General features: G+C 40.4%; 1 protein-coding gene across 1 annotated transcript; it reads right to left on the bottom strand.

Moving 5' to 3' along the window:
* Positions 1-211: 211 nt before the first annotated feature.
* Positions 212-16,938, bottom strand: LOC131690843 (uncharacterized). The gene is made up of 6 exons (XM_058976908.1): positions 16,774-16,938; positions 1,733-2,101; positions 1,446-1,673; positions 886-1,377; positions 564-824; positions 212-504 (listed from the first exon to the last, which is right to left on the bottom strand). Exons 1-6 carry the CDS (start codon positions 16,841-16,843, stop codon positions 308-310), a joined length of 1,617 nt encoding a protein of 538 aa, XP_058832891.1. The 5' UTR covers positions 16,844-16,938; the 3' UTR covers positions 212-307.
* Between the last annotated feature and the right edge of the window lie 4,164 nt (positions 16,939-21,102).

The following is a 21,102-nucleotide window of genomic DNA, read 5'->3' as shown; positions in this document are numbered from 1 at the left end:
TCAATTAAAATGATTGAAGTTTCATTCTCTCGTAATTAACCTAATCTGAAATTTTTTGAAATATGTCTTGATTTGAGACTGAAATAAAAAGGTAAAACAAAGGATGCTTCCCAAACTCGTCAAAATTAAGGACATGTTCTTCAACATAAGGATGGTTGGTAACCCTAGTCAAAGCTATCTCTTAATAAATATAAATATAAAAAGGCAAGTATTCAGTTCGCAAATCTTTTATTTCCGCAGAAACTATAGAAACACATTCATTTAAACTACATCTAACTCAACACGCATCTTTTATTTCTACATTAAACTAGCGGAATGCATTCAAAGCTAGTACCAGGGAGGACAGTGCCACAAGCATCGAACTAATGCTTAACACACCGGCAGAGTTCTTCAGCTTTTCCTCGGACAGTGCGTTGCAGTTTTCGCCGCTGCACAACTGACACTCGCTATCCTTGAGACCATCGCATGCCGTTTTCGCCAGATCCGACTCACAACCTCTTTCAACTGAAACGAGCGAAATATTAGTTTACAGAAAATCAACCGAAAAATTTCGGCTGGCTTACATATTCCATTACTGATCCTGCTGTAGCATTTATCTCCATCTTTGTACTTCTTGCAGTAGGCGGCTTTCGGTTCACCGGTTAACTGATCGGAACAGCTTTTGTCCGCATCGGTGGAGGTGCATTGATAGCATTTGAGTCGATCCTCCGGAAAGTTACCTTTGTTGCAGCCTGCTGCCTCACAAATGTTACAAGTTTTTCCGGTGCAGGCCTTTACTTCTTCCGCCGTCAGATCACCTTGGCACCCCCGTTTCAGAGCTCCATCTGTAAGAATATCGGATTGTGGTTAGTTTTTGCGAAGCTTCCAATCGTAACTATATCTTACTAGCATCGATTATGGAGTAACATTTTCCCGACGATGCTTTCGCGCATGGCTGACTAGCAGCTGTACCCGCTAAACAGGTCCCTTGCGGATCCCCACCGGTACTGCACTGCAAACAACGGTCGATAGAATCAAGACTGCTGGCCACTTCCTTGTTACAACCGTTGGTCGAGCACGTTCTACATTTCTCGTTGTCCTTACAGGCATCGACGGCTGCTCCCAAATCGTTTTCGCAACCTCGAACTATTTTCGAACTCTCCAACCGCTCGTAGCACCGGTTTTCCACTTTATACGTTTGGCAGAACGGTGCCGCAGCGGTTTGCTGTAGAGCACAGTTCGGGTCGGAAGTCTCTTGGCACTGATAGCAATGCAGATAGAGGATCGTATTGCAACCGGACCCTTCACAAGACACGCAGCTTGTGTCGGTCGAGTCAGTGCATTTCTTTTGGTCGGCCTCCGGAAGCTGGGACAGGCAACCTCGTTGTAGGACATCTCCTGTTATTGGAAAACGAAAGCTGTAGATATAAAATCTTGTAATGCGGTAACTGACAGGTACGCCAAACCTTGGACGCGTGAGTAACAAGAATCTATACGCAGCGGACAGTCCGTCGCTTCGAATGATGCATCCGTGCACTTCTCGTTGGCGGATGTGCATCGAAGACACTTGGTAAGGTCCTTCAAAACTACGCTCGATTCCTTGTTGCAAACATCTCCCTCACACATTTCGCAGTACTTTACGTTGTCACACGACGTGACCGGATTGGCCAGATCCGATCTGCAACCGCGAATCACTGCAATTGATGGAAATTTCGTTAGATTAGCAGCATTCGATTCTAATACAATAGGTTACCTTTATCTCCCTCAACTTTAGAGTAACATGCATCGTTTTTAACAAATATCGCACAGTATTTCGCCGTACTGTCCTCTTTCTGCGCGTCGATGCAAGCAGCACTGGTGCCGTCACAGTGGTAGCACTTGCGCCAGTTGTCCACATTGCAGTTACTTCCGATGCAGGTTGCACAGCTGAAATCGTTGGGATCATTACATATGCTCTGATGTTCCGCTGATAGGTCTGACAGACAGCCACGCACCACGTGGTCTTCGTGGATCCGTTCATAGCATTTGTCATCATCGGTCGTGCACTCTTGGGGAGTGAGGGAGCCCTTGGCACAGTTATCTCCTTCGGTTTTGGTGGAACACTGGACGCAAGTGACTTTTGCTAGAAGGGGAAAATTGTACTCGTCGTTAGTTTTTTTTTCCTGTGAACATTTTCTTATTCGTATATATGACGTAACTCAATATATTAGTATAATGGAGTCGTGAGTCTCTTATATATTTGTAAAAAAATTAATATCAGTGGCTATGTGTCTAATCAAGTACGCGCGATTTGTCTTTGCACGAGATGGCCTTTTCTCGCATCTCTCTTCCATGTCTCTCTTGTTGTTGTACACGCCCAATTTGTCATCGTTAATGCTACCTTAAAGCTCACGATCAGATATCATTATTTTGTTTTCTTTTTCGTCCACTGTGGTGAATGTAAATCCTCCGTCGTTGGTATCGGCTATTACACTAGTTTACAAGAAAAATGAAGATTCGAGAAAAAGTATTTTTTAGACTAATTTTGAGTCGCTGAATACGAAAATAATATTCATTTTTTTGTTCAAAGAATCGATTGCGTGATTTTCTCAAAAAACTCGTTTTTGAGCACTTTTTGTAGTTTTTAGTCAATTTTTCGTGTCAAAATCATTCAATTAATTTAGTCAATATGCAGGTTGAAAGGTGCCGAGATGTCCTTTCCAAAACATATAATATGTGTCGATCATATGTAAAATTTTTAGTGCTGCAAGCGACCAGAGTTTAAAAAAAGTGCATTTTAGACCATTTTTAAAAGTTACTCATTTTCAATTAATTTTTTTTACCGAAAAACAATTTTTTTTCGGACCTTTTAGAATCTAGGATGACAGATAATATGTTTACGTTCATTTTAATCACTAATATCACTAACATCGGATGGAAAATGTCGATGCTATTGCACATTGAGCGAAATGGAAATTTTATGATTTTAGCGGACCCTGCCCTGGTGCGGCGGTTTAGAGGGTGTAGCACTGGTCTCATAAGCTGGTCGTCAAATATTCGAGTCCCTATCGAGAAGGAGTCTCAGTGGGATCGTGGCACTAGCCACGTAATATTCTGTGTGGTGAGAATCTGCTGCAGAAGGCGAAAATTCCTTTAATTAGTAAAATATGTACTCACCACAGAAAAAACAAAACTTTTTCAGTGATATTTCCACATTTTAAAAAGAGCACTTAGTTATACAATGCAAAGAGAATAGGGAAAGAGACGAAGAGTGAAAATCAGTCAAAACGGCAACACTCCCTTTATGATGATTTCAACACTAGAATTTTGGCAACCGCTTCCACAGGCAGCACTTTAAATGACTCCTATTATGTTTTGAAAAGAAACCGTATGTCGATCGTTGGATTTGTTTATCAAATGATGTGCATTTTGAAACAAAGAGATGAAATAATTCTAAAGCTTGTTTTTACTAATACATATACTCTAGAATGCACCTTAAAATCATGACTGAACTAAATTCTGACGAAAATTCAAATTTATTTTTTGATGGATGTACAATACTTATCTCCTCCAACTCAGGCATGAGTAATGTTTATTTATATTGCACGATTGGTCTGTTCAATAAGGTATTTTCGGCTTCACACTATTCGCCTCTTTCCCTATTCTCTTTGGTACAATGAAATATCCAAAACCGTTCAAATGCCGCAGGATGGATGGATGCAAGCTCGAAAAGACAGTGCCCAACACAAACAATAACTATCAAGTATAGAGGATTATTTCAGCCGAAATTATGATTGTGCGACGAATCAAAAGTTACAATTTTCACTCAGTGCTTCATACCATCTACATTTCTCATCCGACTTTTGTGACCGTTGGATTAAACTTTATGCAAAAAGATTATTTATCTCATTAGATTCTAAAAGAATTTTCTTCTGTCCTTGATTTATTATAAAAAAATTACAAGAAATATGCATTTTTTTTAAAAAAAAAAAGGTCGCACATGAGAAAGGAAATTCCGGACAAACCGTTACTGGCTAAACGCAGTTCATAGCAGTTATAATGCAAGAGAAAACTTTTTTCTTTTGTTTACTATAAACATCTGTGATTGGCGGGTAACAGTTTGTCTGAAATTTCCTTTCAAAGAGAATTTTTACAATTGGCTTTGAAGCCGTAATCATATGTTTGACGAGATTTGATCTACGCATATTATACATTTTCGGAAAGGGCACATCCATACCTTTCGAACTGTTTCGATCGGATCCTATTTGAACAAGATATTAACAAATAACTAAAATAGTGCCCAAAACACCTCTTTCAAAGAAATCTTGAAAATGCTTCTTTGAAAAAAAAAATGGACTTGGTTTTCGTATTTAGCGATCCAAAATTAAGTTAGGAAACACCTTTCTTCTTAGCTTATCGCGATTACCTTAAAATTGTTAAAATCTGTCACATTTGTTTCTGAAAATATGAAAAATTATTTTTCTGTAATAAAAAATAGAGCAAAACCAAAAAAGCGGAAGCAAAAGAAAAACTTTTTTTTAACTCGAGTTTCTTAGAAAGCGAAATAGAGTATTATTTTCGTATTCAGCGACCCAAAATTAATCTAGAAAACACTTTTTCTCGTAACTTCATTTTTCTTGTAAACTAGTGTAATCTTATTTAAGACCAAAAGAGATATGTGAAAAACAGAGCAATTTTCACGCGGTGCCTAATAACATCACCAGTTTTTGTTGGACTTTCGTGATCTTAGGCTTAAAATTCATGTGAAAAATTTGTCTGTCACATAAGATTTTAAAAGATTTTTTTTTGCTTATTTATTTTTTTATGAAAAATCAACTAAAAATTAGTAATTTTACCAAACAATACTTTTTTGACTTTGGTTGCTCTTAACCCTAAATTGTTGATATTCTATCCTAACATGTTATACATTTTTGGAATGGGCATATCAATACCTTTCGAATGGTGAGTAGTTTGTGTTAATCGGAAGATTTGTTCCTGAGATATTGACCAAAAACTGCAAAAAGTGCTCAAAAACACCTTTTTCAAAAAATCACAAAAACGGTTCTTTGAAAAAGAAAATGGATATGATTTTCGTGCTCAGCGACCCGAAATTGACTTAGAAAACAGCTTTTTTCTTAACTTCATGCAATTAACCCAAAATTTGTAAATTAGTGTTATGAGCATTTTTGAATGATTTGGCATTCAGCATCAAAATTTAAAATAAGTCAAATGCAGGCATTCTTGTACTTCTTTAAAATATTTGAAATTGAAACTTAAAAATTCAGTATATTTCCAAACCAATGTACAAATAAATGACGAACGCAAATGCAAGTCACTCACGATATTTTTGTTTCTATTCGGTCTTTCACACCCAACTGATGCGGAAATGATGCTCGCATTTATAAATTCGAGTAATTGTGCTACTAAGATATAGAGACAGCTACGAAAGAATTTAAACAAGGGTATTGTAGTAAAAAGACGTTGAATAATTTTCTTTCGTTTGGCGAAGAATCTCAACTAATTGAATTGTACTGCGTATTAAAATTTATTACAATAATTCTAACTGTAGATCTGGTAGCTAACCCTGGCGGGATTTTTGGCTATATTGTAACAGGAAAGAGGCAAACCGAAGCGCGTCTATTCTCCATACTAGAAACGGATCTAAACAGCGTATGTCCCGCAACGCGTGACTGAAGGAGAAATTCGGTGCCTTATCAGTTATGTCCAGGCTGGCACATCACGAGGCTAGGTGTCGTGATAAGGCGGTATGTCGAGTAATCAAACAAATTAACTCGGAAAATATAAAGAAAAGGCAAAGAACACGGTCAGGGCCGTCGAGAAAAAAACTAGATAGACTAAAGAAAAGTGGGCACTACAGCAAGATACTCGTAAAAGTAGAGTGATGTAGCAACATGAGGTGGATTACCACCCCGGCGCTAGTCTAGACATGATGATCGTGACGGAAATTTGTTGGCAGATCGGACAGGAATGATTGCCAAGTAGAATGAGCGCTTTGAGCTGCTATTGGACGTATAAACAAATGAAGAAGACAAGCATAGAATGAACATTGGGCATTGAATCAAGAATCTTGACCAAACTTTCAAAAGTCGAGAGTGACTGAATGGACGAAGCAATCCACTACGTGATCGGTATGATTTAAGTGAAAGAAGAAATTCTTTTGGATTGGTTGGACTGACCTATTTTCGTGAATGGTCATGTGGTAACAACTATCTAGTCATGACGATGATCAGAGCAGCCTATAGGGTACTCTTCCGTGCTCTGTTTGGCAGACGGTGCTCGTTGGCTGACTTCTTTGTTGGCGTATAACAAAACGAGTTTCTAGCAGAAAGATCAACGATGGATCAGATATTTAACCTGTGATATATGCTCACCATCTATTTGTGGATTTTAAGGCTGCGTGCGATTCAATGAAACGAAACGAGCTGAGAAAATAATGCTCGTACATTGCTGTTTCGACAATGTTGAATAAGCTGGTTTGTATGACGCAGTATGCGCCAAAATAGCCGGAGAGACACACGAATTGTTTGTGACTTTAATCCATGTATGCATGCACTCTCTGATCGATTTTATTTTTAATTCGTTTAAAAAATCTATTAGTTTGTCGGTGTTGATTCGAAATTCATTGGTGCTTTATGCGTTGTTGCTGATTAGATTTTGTGAATTGTAACCTGGGACAGTGTTTTTTGACGGCGCCGGTGGTTGAGTGGTATGCGTGACCGCCACTCATTCCAGTTGGCCTGGGTTCAATTCCAGCCGAGGTCGTTGAGATTTTTCTGAGGTGAAAACATCTGTGGTCACGTCTTCCTTCGGAAGGGAAATAAAGCCGTTGGTCCCCGGTCCATGAAATTGGTGGATCGATGTCTAGTCCAGGTAGTGGAATCACCTATCTGGCGTCGGTAAAGAAGAAATATATCCAATTTCTATACTCTACTAACAAACATATCCTCCTCCCATGATACTTGTGGAGTGCGCAGTAGTATATACGGCCTCTAGCAAAAGCAAGTATCGGACTAACAATTCCTTCCCTTTCCTTCCGCGATCTACGTTCGGGCCTGGCCGGCGCCGGTATTGATCAGAAACACTTTAGGATTACCAGGAGTTGCACATTGAAAGATGTTTCGCTAATCCCAAGCATAATAATCTGCTGATTCCCTGTGCAACTTCAGCTAGTCCCGATCAATAACGGAGTAGCAACCAGGGGTGGTCGCACAAGCTCAAGCTCAAGCTGTAGCATGGGACAGTGTTTTGGTTGTATTTGATATTTTCCCTTGGGGTGTTCCATGTACGGTTTTCTATAGAGTGCAGACTGTTCATTGTTAGGCGCATGTCAGTTTTGATGCTCGAATTCCGTGTGGAATGTGTTTGAGTTTGGAACGAATTTAAGATTGACCCAAATTTAACATTTCTCAACAAGTTGAAACATTTTTGGGGGCGGACCCCAGCACCGTCTCCCTGGATCCATCACTGATAAAAGCACCCTATCTCAACCGGATTGCCACTCGGCACATCAGGATCGACGTCAGTAACATCCTGATTATGGCCTACTGGCCATAAGGAACGTCGACGGACAGGTATGTGCTGTTCTACTCCTTGAATAAGGAAGGATAAAACCGACTTGAAATGCCACCGTCCCGGCAAAACCTTGGCGGATCTCCGGGTACGTTCAAAGTTGGTGGTACTAGGTTCGAACACTACTCCCCATGAAGTATCAACTCTAGCATATCTGCTTGTATAGATAAATAAGGTAAGATAAGATCACAAGAGGCGACTACGTACAACGAGTGGAGATAGCGGCCCGGAGCTGGGACCCAATAAAATGAACAATAAACAAGAAACTCACATAAACGGAGTAGGCGCGGCGAATACTTTCGTCAGAGGTGGTTTGGCGAGGTCACCACCAGCAGCTGAAGTTATTCAGCAAGAGCATGAGGAGGCAGTACAGTCTTTACGCATGGGCACACTGGTTCCGGGCACGGCCAGGGGCCCCGGGATTTTAGGGGCCCCGCGGTGAGGTTAAGCGCATAAAATCATACTAGCTGTCTGTGCTGCTGGCGCCATGAAAACATCAAAATAAAAGAGCGGTCTAATCTTAATTTTTTACAATATAGATTGATTTCAAAGTCTTCTGTTAGCGAAGTGGAATGTTCATTGAAAAACTAAATGTGACTTTTTCCGAAGCCACATTGTTTCAGTTTCATCACATCAGGAACGTTTATGTTTAATATGGTAAGCTGTGAGCCTCGTATTATAAAAATAAATATAAATAATTTTTGTGAAAAACATTCGATAGACATCTTTGTGTTAAAATCGTAACTAAAATATTCTTTTAAAAGTTGAATTTTGTTGGTGCAATATTATGTGGTTACGTGGTACGAACTTACAGGAAGTACGTTTTCAGTTTTCAATTCACTCCGTATGGATTTATCGTGTAACTCGATTGAAGCCATTCAAAGTTACGGCAAAAACTGTGGATGTCAGTGTTGCGCATTTCTCTGTACGGGATTCTATAATACATAGACTCTAACCGGACAATTAAATCATACTGCAGTGGATACGAGTTTGAACCATTAGGATATTACGGACTTTTCGTTTGGTTTGTTGACGCTGGTTGACAGAATCAGAAAACAACACATTTTGGGACTATTTACTTCTAGAGCGTATGTGAACTGGCAAGTTGTCATCTATAGTTGATTCACCCAAAATCGAGATTCCATTTGTTTTCCTCTCCCGTATAAAAATTTGAAGCTGCAACGAAATCGCCAATTATCACGGGCGTGTGAATATCGGACAGCCCAAATTATCACCCAAGCTTAATTGTCGTACAAAGTCACAACAAAATGTAAATGATTAACAAAGTGTTGTGTCATTCATTGTCAACAGCGGCGTAGCACGCTTGTATTATGTATATAAGACCTTCAGTTCGTGGTTGAAACAAGTTTTAGGCAATAATAAATAAACAATATTACCAGAATGTATATGTAAAAGAATATTTTCAAATTATTGACTCTATTGATTCTTTACTTCGACTGAAGCAGTAATGTTGGCAGTCAGTCAGCCAGTACAAACCTCGTGAGACCAAATCCATTCGATCTATTTTCAAAATGCACAGACAATTAGAAGTAACAAACTGGTTCTGATTATCGTTCAGCTGCTATGTGTTATCTCTGCTTATAGCCTAGTGCAACAGGTTATTAGCTAGTGTGAATCGGTACTCTACGACGCAATCGTTGTTATCACTGGTATCTATCATGATAAAGTGAACCAAGTGTTGGTATGAATCACTGTTTTGGATTGAGAGTACCTCGCTGTGTTATTTGTTGCACACATTGAAGCACCTAACTCGAACATATTTAAGGAAGCCTACACAGAAAATTAAAAAAACTCAGAGAATGACTTTTTAAATCTAAATCTGGGTACTTCACTCACACTTATTATTACCGTAAAAATAACAAAACAATAAATTCTAATTAGTGGGCTCTTTGGCTCAATGAAGTTTTTTATTGATTGACCTTGAATTAAGCAGATTTAACATGAATTTTAGTATATTTAACTGATTAATTTGAAACTAGCTTCAACGCTGTTTATCCAAATCAAAATTTTTGTACGATATCCCAATATTGAGTTAAAGGAACTCTATGTTAACTAGTTTTTTTTATTTCCACGAAGAACTTTTATTGTTGGAAGTCCATGTTTTATTTTTCCTATGGCGCAAACCAATATAATTCACAAGAAAAGAATGTTCAAATTCCTCAGTTCTTAATTAACATGGTCGTTTTTTATTCCAAATTATCACCTCTCTGTGTATACGTGGAATGTTATGACTGCTGTTGATCTTTATGTTTTGTGGTTTTCTGTCCATCACACCTATTTTCCATCATCATCATCATCGTTATTATTCTTCTTCTTATTATTATTATTATTTTCGCTGTAACTTTGAACTATCGTCATTCTTTAATATCATATTATTCAGTCGAAATTGATATTTCGTCGTGGGATACTGTAACCCGAAATTATTCTCTATTTTCGAAGTTAGGTTGGATGTCTCGGATACGAAAAAAATCAAATAGATGTTGAATTTATAAACACCTTCCCTGATTAAATCCAGTGTTTTCCGCCCATTACCGTGTTTTCTATTTTAATTGCATCCTCGTATTTCATGGTTGTTGAAACCGAAACCAGTAGGATAAATTGTTCGTAATGTATTAATAAATGTTCCCTTTATGCATTTGACAGATGCAGACAACATTTTATTCTTCTTACAAAAAAATGTTAGAAAAATAACATTTAACTAGAAAATATCTAATAGGATATTTATAATATTGAAATTTTACTTATCCCAGATTCAACCGTTTAGATGATCACTGCGGTGACGCACGATAGGTCAACAAAACAATTTTTTTAAATAATTATGATGACGCGATGGGGCAGAAGGAACATTTTGAATACCGAAAGACTTTTCGTTCGTTAATCAATTTATCACCAAGGGATATTAACGATTTTAGACTCCGACTGTGACATTGAAAAACTTGTGTGATTTCGTCATACGTTGACTGTGTGACGTCTCGATTCGACGGTAATGCAATTGATTAGCAATCAACGATTTGTTTACGTTGGGACCAGAATGAATCAAGCGAAGACTCAACAAAAAAATGGTTTTGGCTTAGAGGAGAACCAGGACAAATTATGCATTTAGGATAAAAAGTGCACACCCCGCACGTATTACCGAAGAAGAGCAGCATTCTGAGTTGCCTAAAGTGTTGAAGCTGAGACAAAAAACCAAAAAGCTATGCGAATTCGTGAGAAGCAAGGAAAACGTACACGTACAGATCAGAGATCTAGTGATTAGCATCAAATTCGCCGTAGAAGTCGCCGAACGCGGCGTTACTGGAGAGAGCTGAAAACGCTGACCACGACGGGCCAGCAAAAGTAGAAGACCACGGAAGTAATTAAAGCCTCTGAGACGCCGAAGGGTGACCGGTTTTCCCGTTCGGTGAAAATAGTAAGAGAACCATCAGGAGATAAGAAGGAACCGAAGAAGCCCAAGAAGGTCATTGAAGTATAGCGAAACAACCGACAAATAGAACGTGGATAGCGAACCGTACAAACCGTAGAAGAGAGGTAGAAAGACAGAAAGATACCCTCGACTGCACCAGGAGACTTATAAGGGAGACTCTCTAGTCGTCAAATCAAACGAAGGCTTGACGTATGCTGTAATCCTTTAAAAAAGTGAAAGAGGATCCCAAGCTAAAGGAGCTGGGGAAGAATGTAGTAAGACCTATTGGAAACTCGTGGGAAAAGCGGTGGGAAGAGAAGCAAACGTGATAGCTGTAGTGCAGGAAGCAGTACTCGAGAGCAGGAATCTGGACGAGATCACAAAAGAAAACGAAGTGAGGAGCGCCGTTATGGAGTGAGAACAAATGTCAATATGGTTGAGGAAGGCGTAGACTGGCACACAAACAGCAGCGCAGCCAACCAGCTTATGTCGACCGGTAAGATCAAAGTCGGATGGTCGGTGTACTCGTTACGATTGATCCTTAGAGCCACTAAACGAAGGGAAAGGTGTTCCAGGTGCCTGTCAACAGAAACGAAGTGCGACGTTGCAATTATTGCAGATCCGTGTCATGTTCCTCCCGATAACGGTAACTGGGTGGTGAATAGTGCAGGGTGACAATCCGTGTGATGGGCAGTTTTTCTGTCATAGAGCTAATGGTTAGCATACATGAAGGCTTCGTGATCGCTAGGATCAACGGTGGATTCGTATGTAGCTGTTATGATTCCCAACGGTGGACACCAGAGCAGTACAATCGGATGCTGGACGCACTAATCGACTCGTTAGCCGGACGAATGCCGTTTGCTATAGGAGGAGACTTTAACGCTTAGGCCGTGGAGTGGGGTAGCAGGCCAACGCAATAGTTTATAGTTTGCTGCAAGCACTGGCGAAGGTGGATGTAAGGCTGTGCAACGAAGGTTTCGCTAGCACATTCCATAAATACGGCCTGGAATCCATCATCGACGTAACATTATGCAGTCCGTCGCTGATGGATAACATGCGAGCGAGGAAGTGGAAAATAAAGCACTTCGATAAGGATCTTTTCATGGAAGCACATCGTGCTGACAGCCTCGCTCCAATTCCAGATGCCGATGGGCTGTCGGAAGCATTACCGAGGACGTGTGACGTAACAATTCTGTGAAAAATGGAGCCGACAAACTACCGGCGTCCGCCATATTGGTGGAATGAAAGGTTTAGCATCCTCCGTGGGGCCTGCCTAAAACCCAGAATATGCGTTCAGAGAGCAAGGTAGTCAGAGAAGAGTGGAAGGTCACATTCCAGGCGGCAAGGGCCGCTTTTCAATGCGAGATAGTGTTTAGTAAGCTCACCTACTACAAGGAGCTGTGCAGAGAAATAGACGCCAACCCCAGGGGCAACGCTTACCGTGATAGCCTAGATCAAGGCTCCAACGATGCCATTCGAAATGTGCGACGACAAACTGAAAATCATCGTGGAGGGTCTTTTTCTGAAGCACGACCCAACCGAACGGCCGCCTACACTGTACGTTGATGCAGACGGTGGAAATGTTGGTGACAGTCTAGTCTCCAACGACGAGCTCCTTTTAGTGACAAAAAGGGCTGAAAATGAAGAAAGCTACCGGTCCGGGTGCGATCCCCAACGTGGCATTGAAGACTGTAATACTGGCGTTTCCGGACATGTTCAGAGTAGTTCTTCAGAAATGCCTGGACGAAGCCTACTTCCCGGATAGATGGTAGATTCTGGTGTTGCTTTAAAAAACCAGGGAATCAATAGGGAGACGAACTACGCTGAAAATGAAAACAGACTATCGCAGAGGCAGTTCGGATTTCGGAAAGGGATCTCGACAGTAATCCGCACAGTCATCACGAGCGCGGCGAACGCATCGAAGCAAAGGAGAAGGGGTAATCGCTACTGCGCAGTGGTTACAATCGACGTGAAGAACGCGTTCAACAGTGCCAGCTGAGAGGTGATCGCCGTAGTACTGCACAGAATGGGGGGGGGGGGGGGAATTTCCTGATCTGTGTAAGGTTCTGAAAATTTACTTCCAGAACCGAGGACTGGTCTACGAGACGAACATGGGACAGAGGTTGATTAGCGTCACGGCAGGAGTACCTCAGAGCTCCATACTCAGCCCAACGCTCTGTAATATAATGCATGTTAACACTGGAACTGCCCAGAGGAGACGGGATCATCGGCATTGCAGACGACGTTATCCTGACGATAACCGTCGAGACCCTTGAGGATATGTAGATGTTGACGGCAGAGATTAAGGTATCGTGGAAGCCTAAATGGCCGATGTCAAGTTGCAGCTGGCTCACCATAAGACGGAGGTAGTTCTGGTCAGCTACTGTAAAAAATCCAGCGCGTCATGATCAGCGTCGGAAGACAATCCAATAGATGCGTGCGCTGAAGCACCTGAGTGTGATGGTCGACGATCGATTAAATTTCAACAGCCATGTCGACTATGCATGTGAGAAGGCTGCGAGGTCAACTAACGTATTGACAAGGATCATGCCAAATAACGGAGGAGTAAGCGGCAGCATGAGACGTCTCCTGGCGGATGTCTCATCCTTAATACTGAGGTATGGCGTACCGGCCTGGGCAGCTGCGCTGAACTCAAAGTTGAACCGGACGAAGTTGACAAGCACGTTTCACTCTGGCTGAGGACGTGGAATGCTACCAGCGGAGGAATACACGAAATGCAAAGAGACTGGTCCGAGCGGACTCGTTGGCTAAGTGGCAGCAAGAGTAAAATGCTATATTACTCCCTAAGGAGAAAATTGGTTGAAAATTATTTATGCATGAATGGCACAACACCTAACTATAATTAGTCCAGGTGTTTGCGTTTCGACTTTGTCTCTTCAGAACCACGGCACTTGACAGCAAGTGTAAGACAACTCGGAGAAAGGAAGGTGGACCCATCAACTAATCCCAAATGTGTCGGCGTAGGTGCATAGGAAGCATGAAGAGGTGCACTTCCGTTTGACGCAGTTTTTGTCCGGACAATGATGCTTCCGGAAGTACCTGAATCGGTTTGGACGTACATCGCCCCCCTTTGCCCGGTGTGTTAACGAGCAAGAGACTTCGGAATACATGGTCTTCGAATGTCCTAGGTGCGACGAAGTTCGTAGGGGTAGGTCTGGTATCACAGTTAACAATATCGTCGAAGAGATATGCCAAGACGAGCATATCTGGGAAGCTGTCAACGGAGTGATTACAAGTAGCAGAGGAACTCTGCGGTAGTGTAGACTAGGTTCACCGCAGGGAACCAGTTGAGTAGCACGCATCGGGTTCGGGTCGTCGGGGGACATTGAATCGGATGTCAGGCTTCACCGTAATCGCTGGACCAATCTCGACACTCTATTGGGTAGGTCGTGAGAAGACTAGATCCACCGCGTGTAGACCGCGTCGGAAGCTACACTACACCCGAAATCGCTGGACAGACCTCAGCACCTACTGGCTGGCCAGTTGAGTAGGCTAGGTTCACCGTCGGGGACGAGTAGATCCGGACGAAACGGGGAGCTAAATGACTCACGGAAACGGACATCGGTATCGGGTAGAAATCTACCACCGGGCAATTCACAGTAGGGTAGATTCGCCGCCGAGGACTATTCGACTATATCGTGACAAAATGGGAGCTAAACTCTCCTTCGGAGTAGGGTTGTTCACCGCCAGGTAATGTCCGAGTAGATCTCGATTCCTCCGTCGGATGACTATCAGTCGGAGTAGGGTGAATTTACCGTCGGGGATTACCCGAGTAGATCGGGGTAAGGCCGGAAACAGCAGCTAAATGGCTTATGGAAACAGCATCTAAACTACTAATGGGAACGAGAGCTGAAATAGTGACGTAATAGATGTAGACAAGAGAAGAGTAGAGAGATAAATCAAAGCTCAAAAGTCGAGCCATTGCATGAACCAAGTGAGGATCCGAAATAGAGCAGAAGAAAGAGATGTGACGAAAGCATAACGAGCCCCCCTCCCCACGAAGTAATACCTTGTAATGTAATACCATGGGGAAGGAGGGCCAAAAAATGTGTTTTTAACGATTAAGGGGGAGAAGGGTTTCAGTGCCAAAAAACAGATTTATTGCGATTTTTTCTAGAACTTTGCGTGACGTGAATTGATCAAAACTTTCGTACATTATAATCTATCATTTCAATAACAATCTGTAATCTTTCTATACAAAAACACCGACAAACTACTCTGTGACGAAGTTTTTGTAGAATGTCTCTGGAAAAAAAAACATGATTTACGGTGTTACATGTCATTCATAAACAACTTAACCGGTTTCTTTCAAGCTTTGCATACGTATTCGATGTAAAAAATACCTAACCTCTATGTTGAATTTTTACGATAATTTTTCAATTAAAGGGATTTAATGACAAATCTTTCAACTTTTTCGTAAAACACTTGTATCTCAAAACTTTTCGGATGTAAAATGAGCATTTTACAGCGAACACTATTTACTAGGTGGGATTTGCCCCACCTTACCCTACTCAATACTCCCGACAGTCTGCTATCCGGAGTAGAAGTTGCATTTTAAACAAACCAGCAGATTTTAAATAAAATTTCAGTTATCAATCAAATTTACTATCCATCGCAGAAATGATACAATAAATAAACATTAAATATCGCTGTTTCATAGAAATTTAGATTTCCCTAATATTGAATGATTTTACATTGAAATTTGCTGGACAGTATTAAGTATTACTCTAAATTACTGTAAAGTTACTGTACTGTTACCGCACTATTAGAACTACCTACTGAGCTGAAATGAGACAAGTCTAAACTCATTCATTCTTTCGGTAACTCGTCAAGGTAACAGTTACCAAAATTGACTCACATTCACCGTTCAGTGCTTTATTTTGACAAACTATAATACACACCACTATCCTGAGCCGTTCTCATTAAGCTGTAAATTTTCCGCGTTTGTAAACCGTTTGTGTCGACTTGGATTGATGTAGAATTTCACTTCCTCGGCTAACCACAGAAAATTCAAAAGCAGCAGCCACTCTTGCTGTGGAGATACAGCCAAACAAGCATTGCGCTCTGTATCAGGTAACAGAAGAAGTAGAGTGAAGCAAAAAGAAAATGATATCGTTTGCGAAGCACACTGTGGTGCCAATGCCAGCCAGCATTAATACCAGAAGAACTCGTTTCAAACAAATTAATTTTGCATAGTAAAATTTAAAATTATTCGTTGAACCTGAAAAAATTGGTTTCCAACACGGAGGCCCGGAGATTGCCCTCAAATACCTGAGTCTCCGGGGCAAACCCGGAGAGCCACCCTAGTTTACTATTTCAGGTAGAGTTTAAAGAATTATTTTTCATCCATATGGTTCCAGTTTGACAAACTCTTACTTTAGCTTGTGTAGGACGAAGAAAACAGTTTATTTTCAAGTGTAGTTTTCACTTCTACCTCTTTGTTCGTTAGGTGAAATGCACATTTTTGCATTTCGCGCATACACAATTCATTAACATAAATATATCCAGTCTTTTGTTTTGATCCTTGTAAATGTCGAAACAATCCGAATGTTTATTCAATCTTGAATAAATCCATTTTAAATTTCCTTGCACAATGGAACAATTTTGCTTCACCTTAAAATCATTTATCCTTCACAATTATTTATTAAATATTCACATTTCTCGCTTCGTGGCATATACGAAAATAATGCTAGTAATTCTACCACAATACTAAACGTGGAAACATGATCCACAACGTGCTCATTCATGTTCGTATAAAGTAAAAAAAGTGCAACACTAACCGCCACTAGTTCCGCAGATAAAGACTGCCACTACCGCCAGGGCCGCAAGCATCCAACTGTGATAACCCATACTGGCCGTTTCCGCCTGTGCTCACCACAGCGAACCGATATTATCCCGGCAAAATCGAGAACAAAAAAAAAACACCACCCGTGAGTATCCGAACCGAGCTGCACTTTGACGAGCCACCCGAGCGGGATGGTCCCTTTTATAGCCAACCGATTGAAGTGGATTGGGGTTGGTTGGTTGTGAGATATGTATCCCCGCGTGGTTCGCGGCTTGTTGTTGTTGTAGTTTGCACCTAATAATCACCCAGCAAATCGTCATAGATTGCCTGCCGTGCGTCGATGAGTCATGGTCATCATTGCCCTGTTCGACAATCTTGGCGCTGCTGTTTCGGAGACACTTGACAATTAGCTACAGATAAGTGTTGCAGAAGATAGCAGAACGAAAGCCGGGGATGAATGTACTCTACAGTCTATCTATGCTGGAGTTTTTGACACTCGTTAGGAATCCCCGCGTATCTTATCGGGAAACTCGGCAAGCAATCAAGCAATGTCCGGAGAAATGTGTCACCCGGCATCTTCGGATTGTGGTAGTAACATTGTCGAATATCGTCTTGTCAATTTTAAGGATTTTTCTGCATCTCAATATGTTCATCATGATCGGTTCAAACAATGATTTAGTTGCTCTCACATATAAAAACAATAGGCACACATTTCCTTACGGTGTGAATTAAAACAGATTATGTATAGACTATAATTATTGCACGTAGCTAGACCGCTTCGTTCCGACGCTATCGGGAAAAAATGGTCTTTATCGATATTGCGGTATTATCTTGATACTGATTGCACATATTCAATTACGTGACGATAGTTATGAGCACTTTATCTTCCTGTTGGCGGTGTCAGGTGTGGTGATGGGTAATTCGCAAGTATATCCACCATTTATTGCCACAAATTTGATAAAGCCCGTTCGGTTTCGTGGAACGCGGGCTCGTGGTGCTTCACGATCGTCAAATGTGTAGATATGTTTTATTTATCTTTGAAACTATCAGTGCAGCGTTGGGGCATAAACATAGATAACAAGGTGAAGGTGCTTAAATATTTGCAGCAATGAGGAAGCAGGCGGTTAGTTCCCAAATGTCACATTACAACGCATTGGTATCGCGGTAAAATAGTCTGCCTGCATAGTGTCGTAAAATGATTATCTTCGAAATTTTTTAATGTTTCTATGTGTAATAAATTGACAGAACCAGGATTCAGTTATGTAGTCTGAGGGAGAGAGCTAGAGCGCTAAAGCCCTTTCGAAAAATTTTCAGAAATAAATTATAGATAAAACAATTTTTTATCTCGCGAACATATTAAAAAAAATCTGTGCTTGATTTGAAAAATTCTTCGCCACACTCCACGCATGTAGAGAAATGCGTTTCCGAGCTTTCATTTTCCAAATCGGGCATCAGATACATCTTCCAAGAAGGCGTGCCCCCCTTTTACCATCCGGCTGGAGCCGCCTATGGTTGCGAGCTTTTACCAAAAATGTAAACAAAAATCGCACTCACACGCAGCGATGCCACATGTTTTTTTGAAATATCTGTAGAAGAATAACTAAAATGTCTGTAAAAGTCTGTAGGTGGTTGTGCAAATCCTAGTTGCACTAAAATTTTACTTTAAAAATAGATTGAAAGTAGAATTCAATTGTGAATGAATCACTCGTATTCGAAAACAGTTATTCTAGTGCAATTTTACTAAACATTATTACCCTTTTAAAAGTCTGTAGATCTCTGGCTACGTCTGTAGAAGACATCAAAAGTCTGTAAAATACAGACATGTCTGTAAATCTGGCATCGCTGCTCACACGTGTCATAGGCGTGTATTGATGACAAAATTTGTATGACGTGTCATAATCGTGCATGAAAAATTTTTCATAGAAAAAATCCTCGATTATTTTATTCATATATTTGGCTTCATTTGGTCTATAAATAATCGGTGAGATGCATTTTGAAGAAAATGACTCAGCAAATCTATAAAAAATAGTTATTTTTGGTTACATTGTTGCCAAATATGCTAAATTTCCAGTTTAAAACTTAAATTGCATTGTTCCCACAATTCGTTTATTTTTATTTTGAAAATGAGTATGCCATTGTATTTCTTAGATAGTTTTACACGTCAAAACATTCTATACATCAAGATAACTTGAGCCAATCCACATACACAGTCATTTGAAGCAAACAATTAAAAATTTCTCAGCATGTTTCTCGCTATATCTCAGTAACCAAGAAGAATGTCAAAATTCTAAAAACGCCACTTTGTAGAGATTTTTTAGACAAGTAATGTGGCATATCTAACTCAGTTTAGCCCAAAATGGTGTTTGTCATAAGATAGCACAACAGCGACGATATATGAGTTTTTCTGCGCAAAGTGTAAACAAAAATTTGGAATCGACTCTCACGGATTAGAACCAGTTTTAAAGAAATTGTTCATCTAGAGCCAATATATGATAACCTAAATTATTGTGTCGTTTGAAGCACCCCTCGGTCCATGGGAACACTCTTAATTTTAATAAATGGTTTAAAACAAATTCTTCGGATTATATCTCTGGTTATGTTTGCACTGGAATCAATTAGCAAGATTATTTTTGAAGGATTTCTTCAAGGAATCTGGAGAAAAAATACTATAATATGCCACTTTTTAGCTTTAAGGTTGCACGAAGAATGCGCAAAATTCGCAAACGAAAAAAGCAGTTTTTTTCCACATCGTATGTCAGATCTTCATAAAAATCAATCAGCGCGTGTAGAATGTTGTTACAGTACTGCTGATAGATTTTTATTTATGATAAAGAAATTTTCTTCGCTACACGCCAGGGATACCAGGTATATTTTTCACCTTTATTAAAAAAATGTCTTCATTTGTCTCCAATGACCAGGATTCGGAATCGGCTGTTGATTTTGAGCCATAATTCTGCCAGGAAACGGGTAAATTTCAGGGTAAAATTCTATTCAACATATAAAAAATGTCTTCATAGCACGTTAAATGTTTTCAAAATGAAGACATCTCTTCACATCTGGCATCGCTGCTACACACTCAACCTATCCCAGTCAAGAAAAAGCGGACGAGCATTGTTATGCGAGTTGAGCATTCCCGGTCAAAAAAATGCGGACGAACATGATCAGGCGATTTAAACAGTTTGACGTTTGATTCAACTCGCCCGTGCTAATTGCCCCTAGGAACAAATGCAATTTGCGAATGCGATTTAAAGGCATTTTCAACATTTAGACAAATTTTCTTGCGGCTGAAATGGACTTGGTTGTTTTTTTGCGTTTTTCAAACATGGCGGTTCATGTTTGGCTTAATCTTAAAATTGTTTTTTTTTAAACAATTGGTGTGTTCTCGCTTGTATTTTGTTTGTCTAGTGCACTTTATTTAGCCAACGAATGTGGGAAATTGGAACACGATCTCTGACCTAACGTCTTAATGAAAGTCAGATTGTGGTAAGTTTTGGTGTTGAATACCAATTTCGCCATTGATTCTTCCTATAGTTTGGTGGTGATTACCTAGTGTACTAATAAGTTTATGTGAGTAGATAATTAATCCGAAAATAAGTATTATTTGTAATTTTCATATTAGTCAATTAAGGGCGATTAAATGGCGCGTTCCGTGGGCGGTTTGGGGCGATTCAAGGGCAGGTAGGGCGGCACAATAATGACGGCAGCAAATCGCCCAAATGTTGCATTTGAAATAGGTCCCTAATTTCCAGCAATTTGCTGGCAAATTGAAGGGCAATTAGCGCTTCCGAGTTGGCAAATAGCCCCCCGTTAGCTAGCAACTTGCCCTTTTTGACTGGGTTTTGACATTTGACTCTACTCGCCTGTGCTAATTGCCCCTAAGAACGAATGCGATTTAAGGGCAATTACAATACTTAGGTAAATCTTATGGCGGCCCAAATGGACTTGGTCGCGTTGCTCTAACATGACAAATAGCTCTCCGTTAGCCAGCAACTTGCCATTTTTGGCTGGGATTGAATGTAGTGGGTGAATAAACTCAAGTGTTCATCTTTGACAGTTCGCTAGCACTGTTAACTAGAGCACTCTAGTTAGAGTGTGGCCAAGAGGCCATGACGTATCCAAACGAACATGAAATTTGACATATTTCTATTGTGTATACGTCAAATGCCATGTTCGTTTGGATACGTCATGGCCTCTTGGCCACACTCTAACTAGAGTGCTCTACTGTTAACGTGGACTTAGAATTTTGTGTGCGATTTGCTTCGAGTGAATCGAATCGTCGACAATTTTTTTAAAAGTCCAAATAAATAGTACTAGTGAACTCTAA

The sequence above is a fragment of the Topomyia yanbarensis genome, chromosome 3, assembly GCF_030247195.1.
Source record: "Topomyia yanbarensis strain Yona2022 chromosome 3, ASM3024719v1, whole genome shotgun sequence".
NCBI classification, from domain to species: Eukaryota; Metazoa; Arthropoda; class Insecta; order Diptera; family Culicidae; genus Topomyia; species Topomyia yanbarensis.
The sequence above is the reverse complement of the archived record's forward strand: the minus strand, read 5'-3'. Positions and strand labels throughout refer to the sequence as shown.

What these genes read in the sequence shown, in the direction of transcription:
- LOC131690843 (XM_058976908.1), bottom strand. Translation starts at nt 16,843, where the DNA reads ATGGGTTATCACAGTTGGATGCTTGCGGCCCTGGCGGTAGTGGCAGTC. An exon ending in TTGTTACTCACGCGTCCAAG is followed by an intron (nt 1,378 to 1,445) that starts GTTTGGCGTACC and finishes TTCCAATAACAG; the next exon opens with GAGATGTCCTACAACGAGGT. An exon ending in CAGGATCAGTAATGGAATAT is followed by an intron (nt 505 to 563) that starts GTAAGCCAGCCG and finishes CGCTCGTTTCAG; the next exon opens with TTGAAAGAGGTTGTGAGTCG.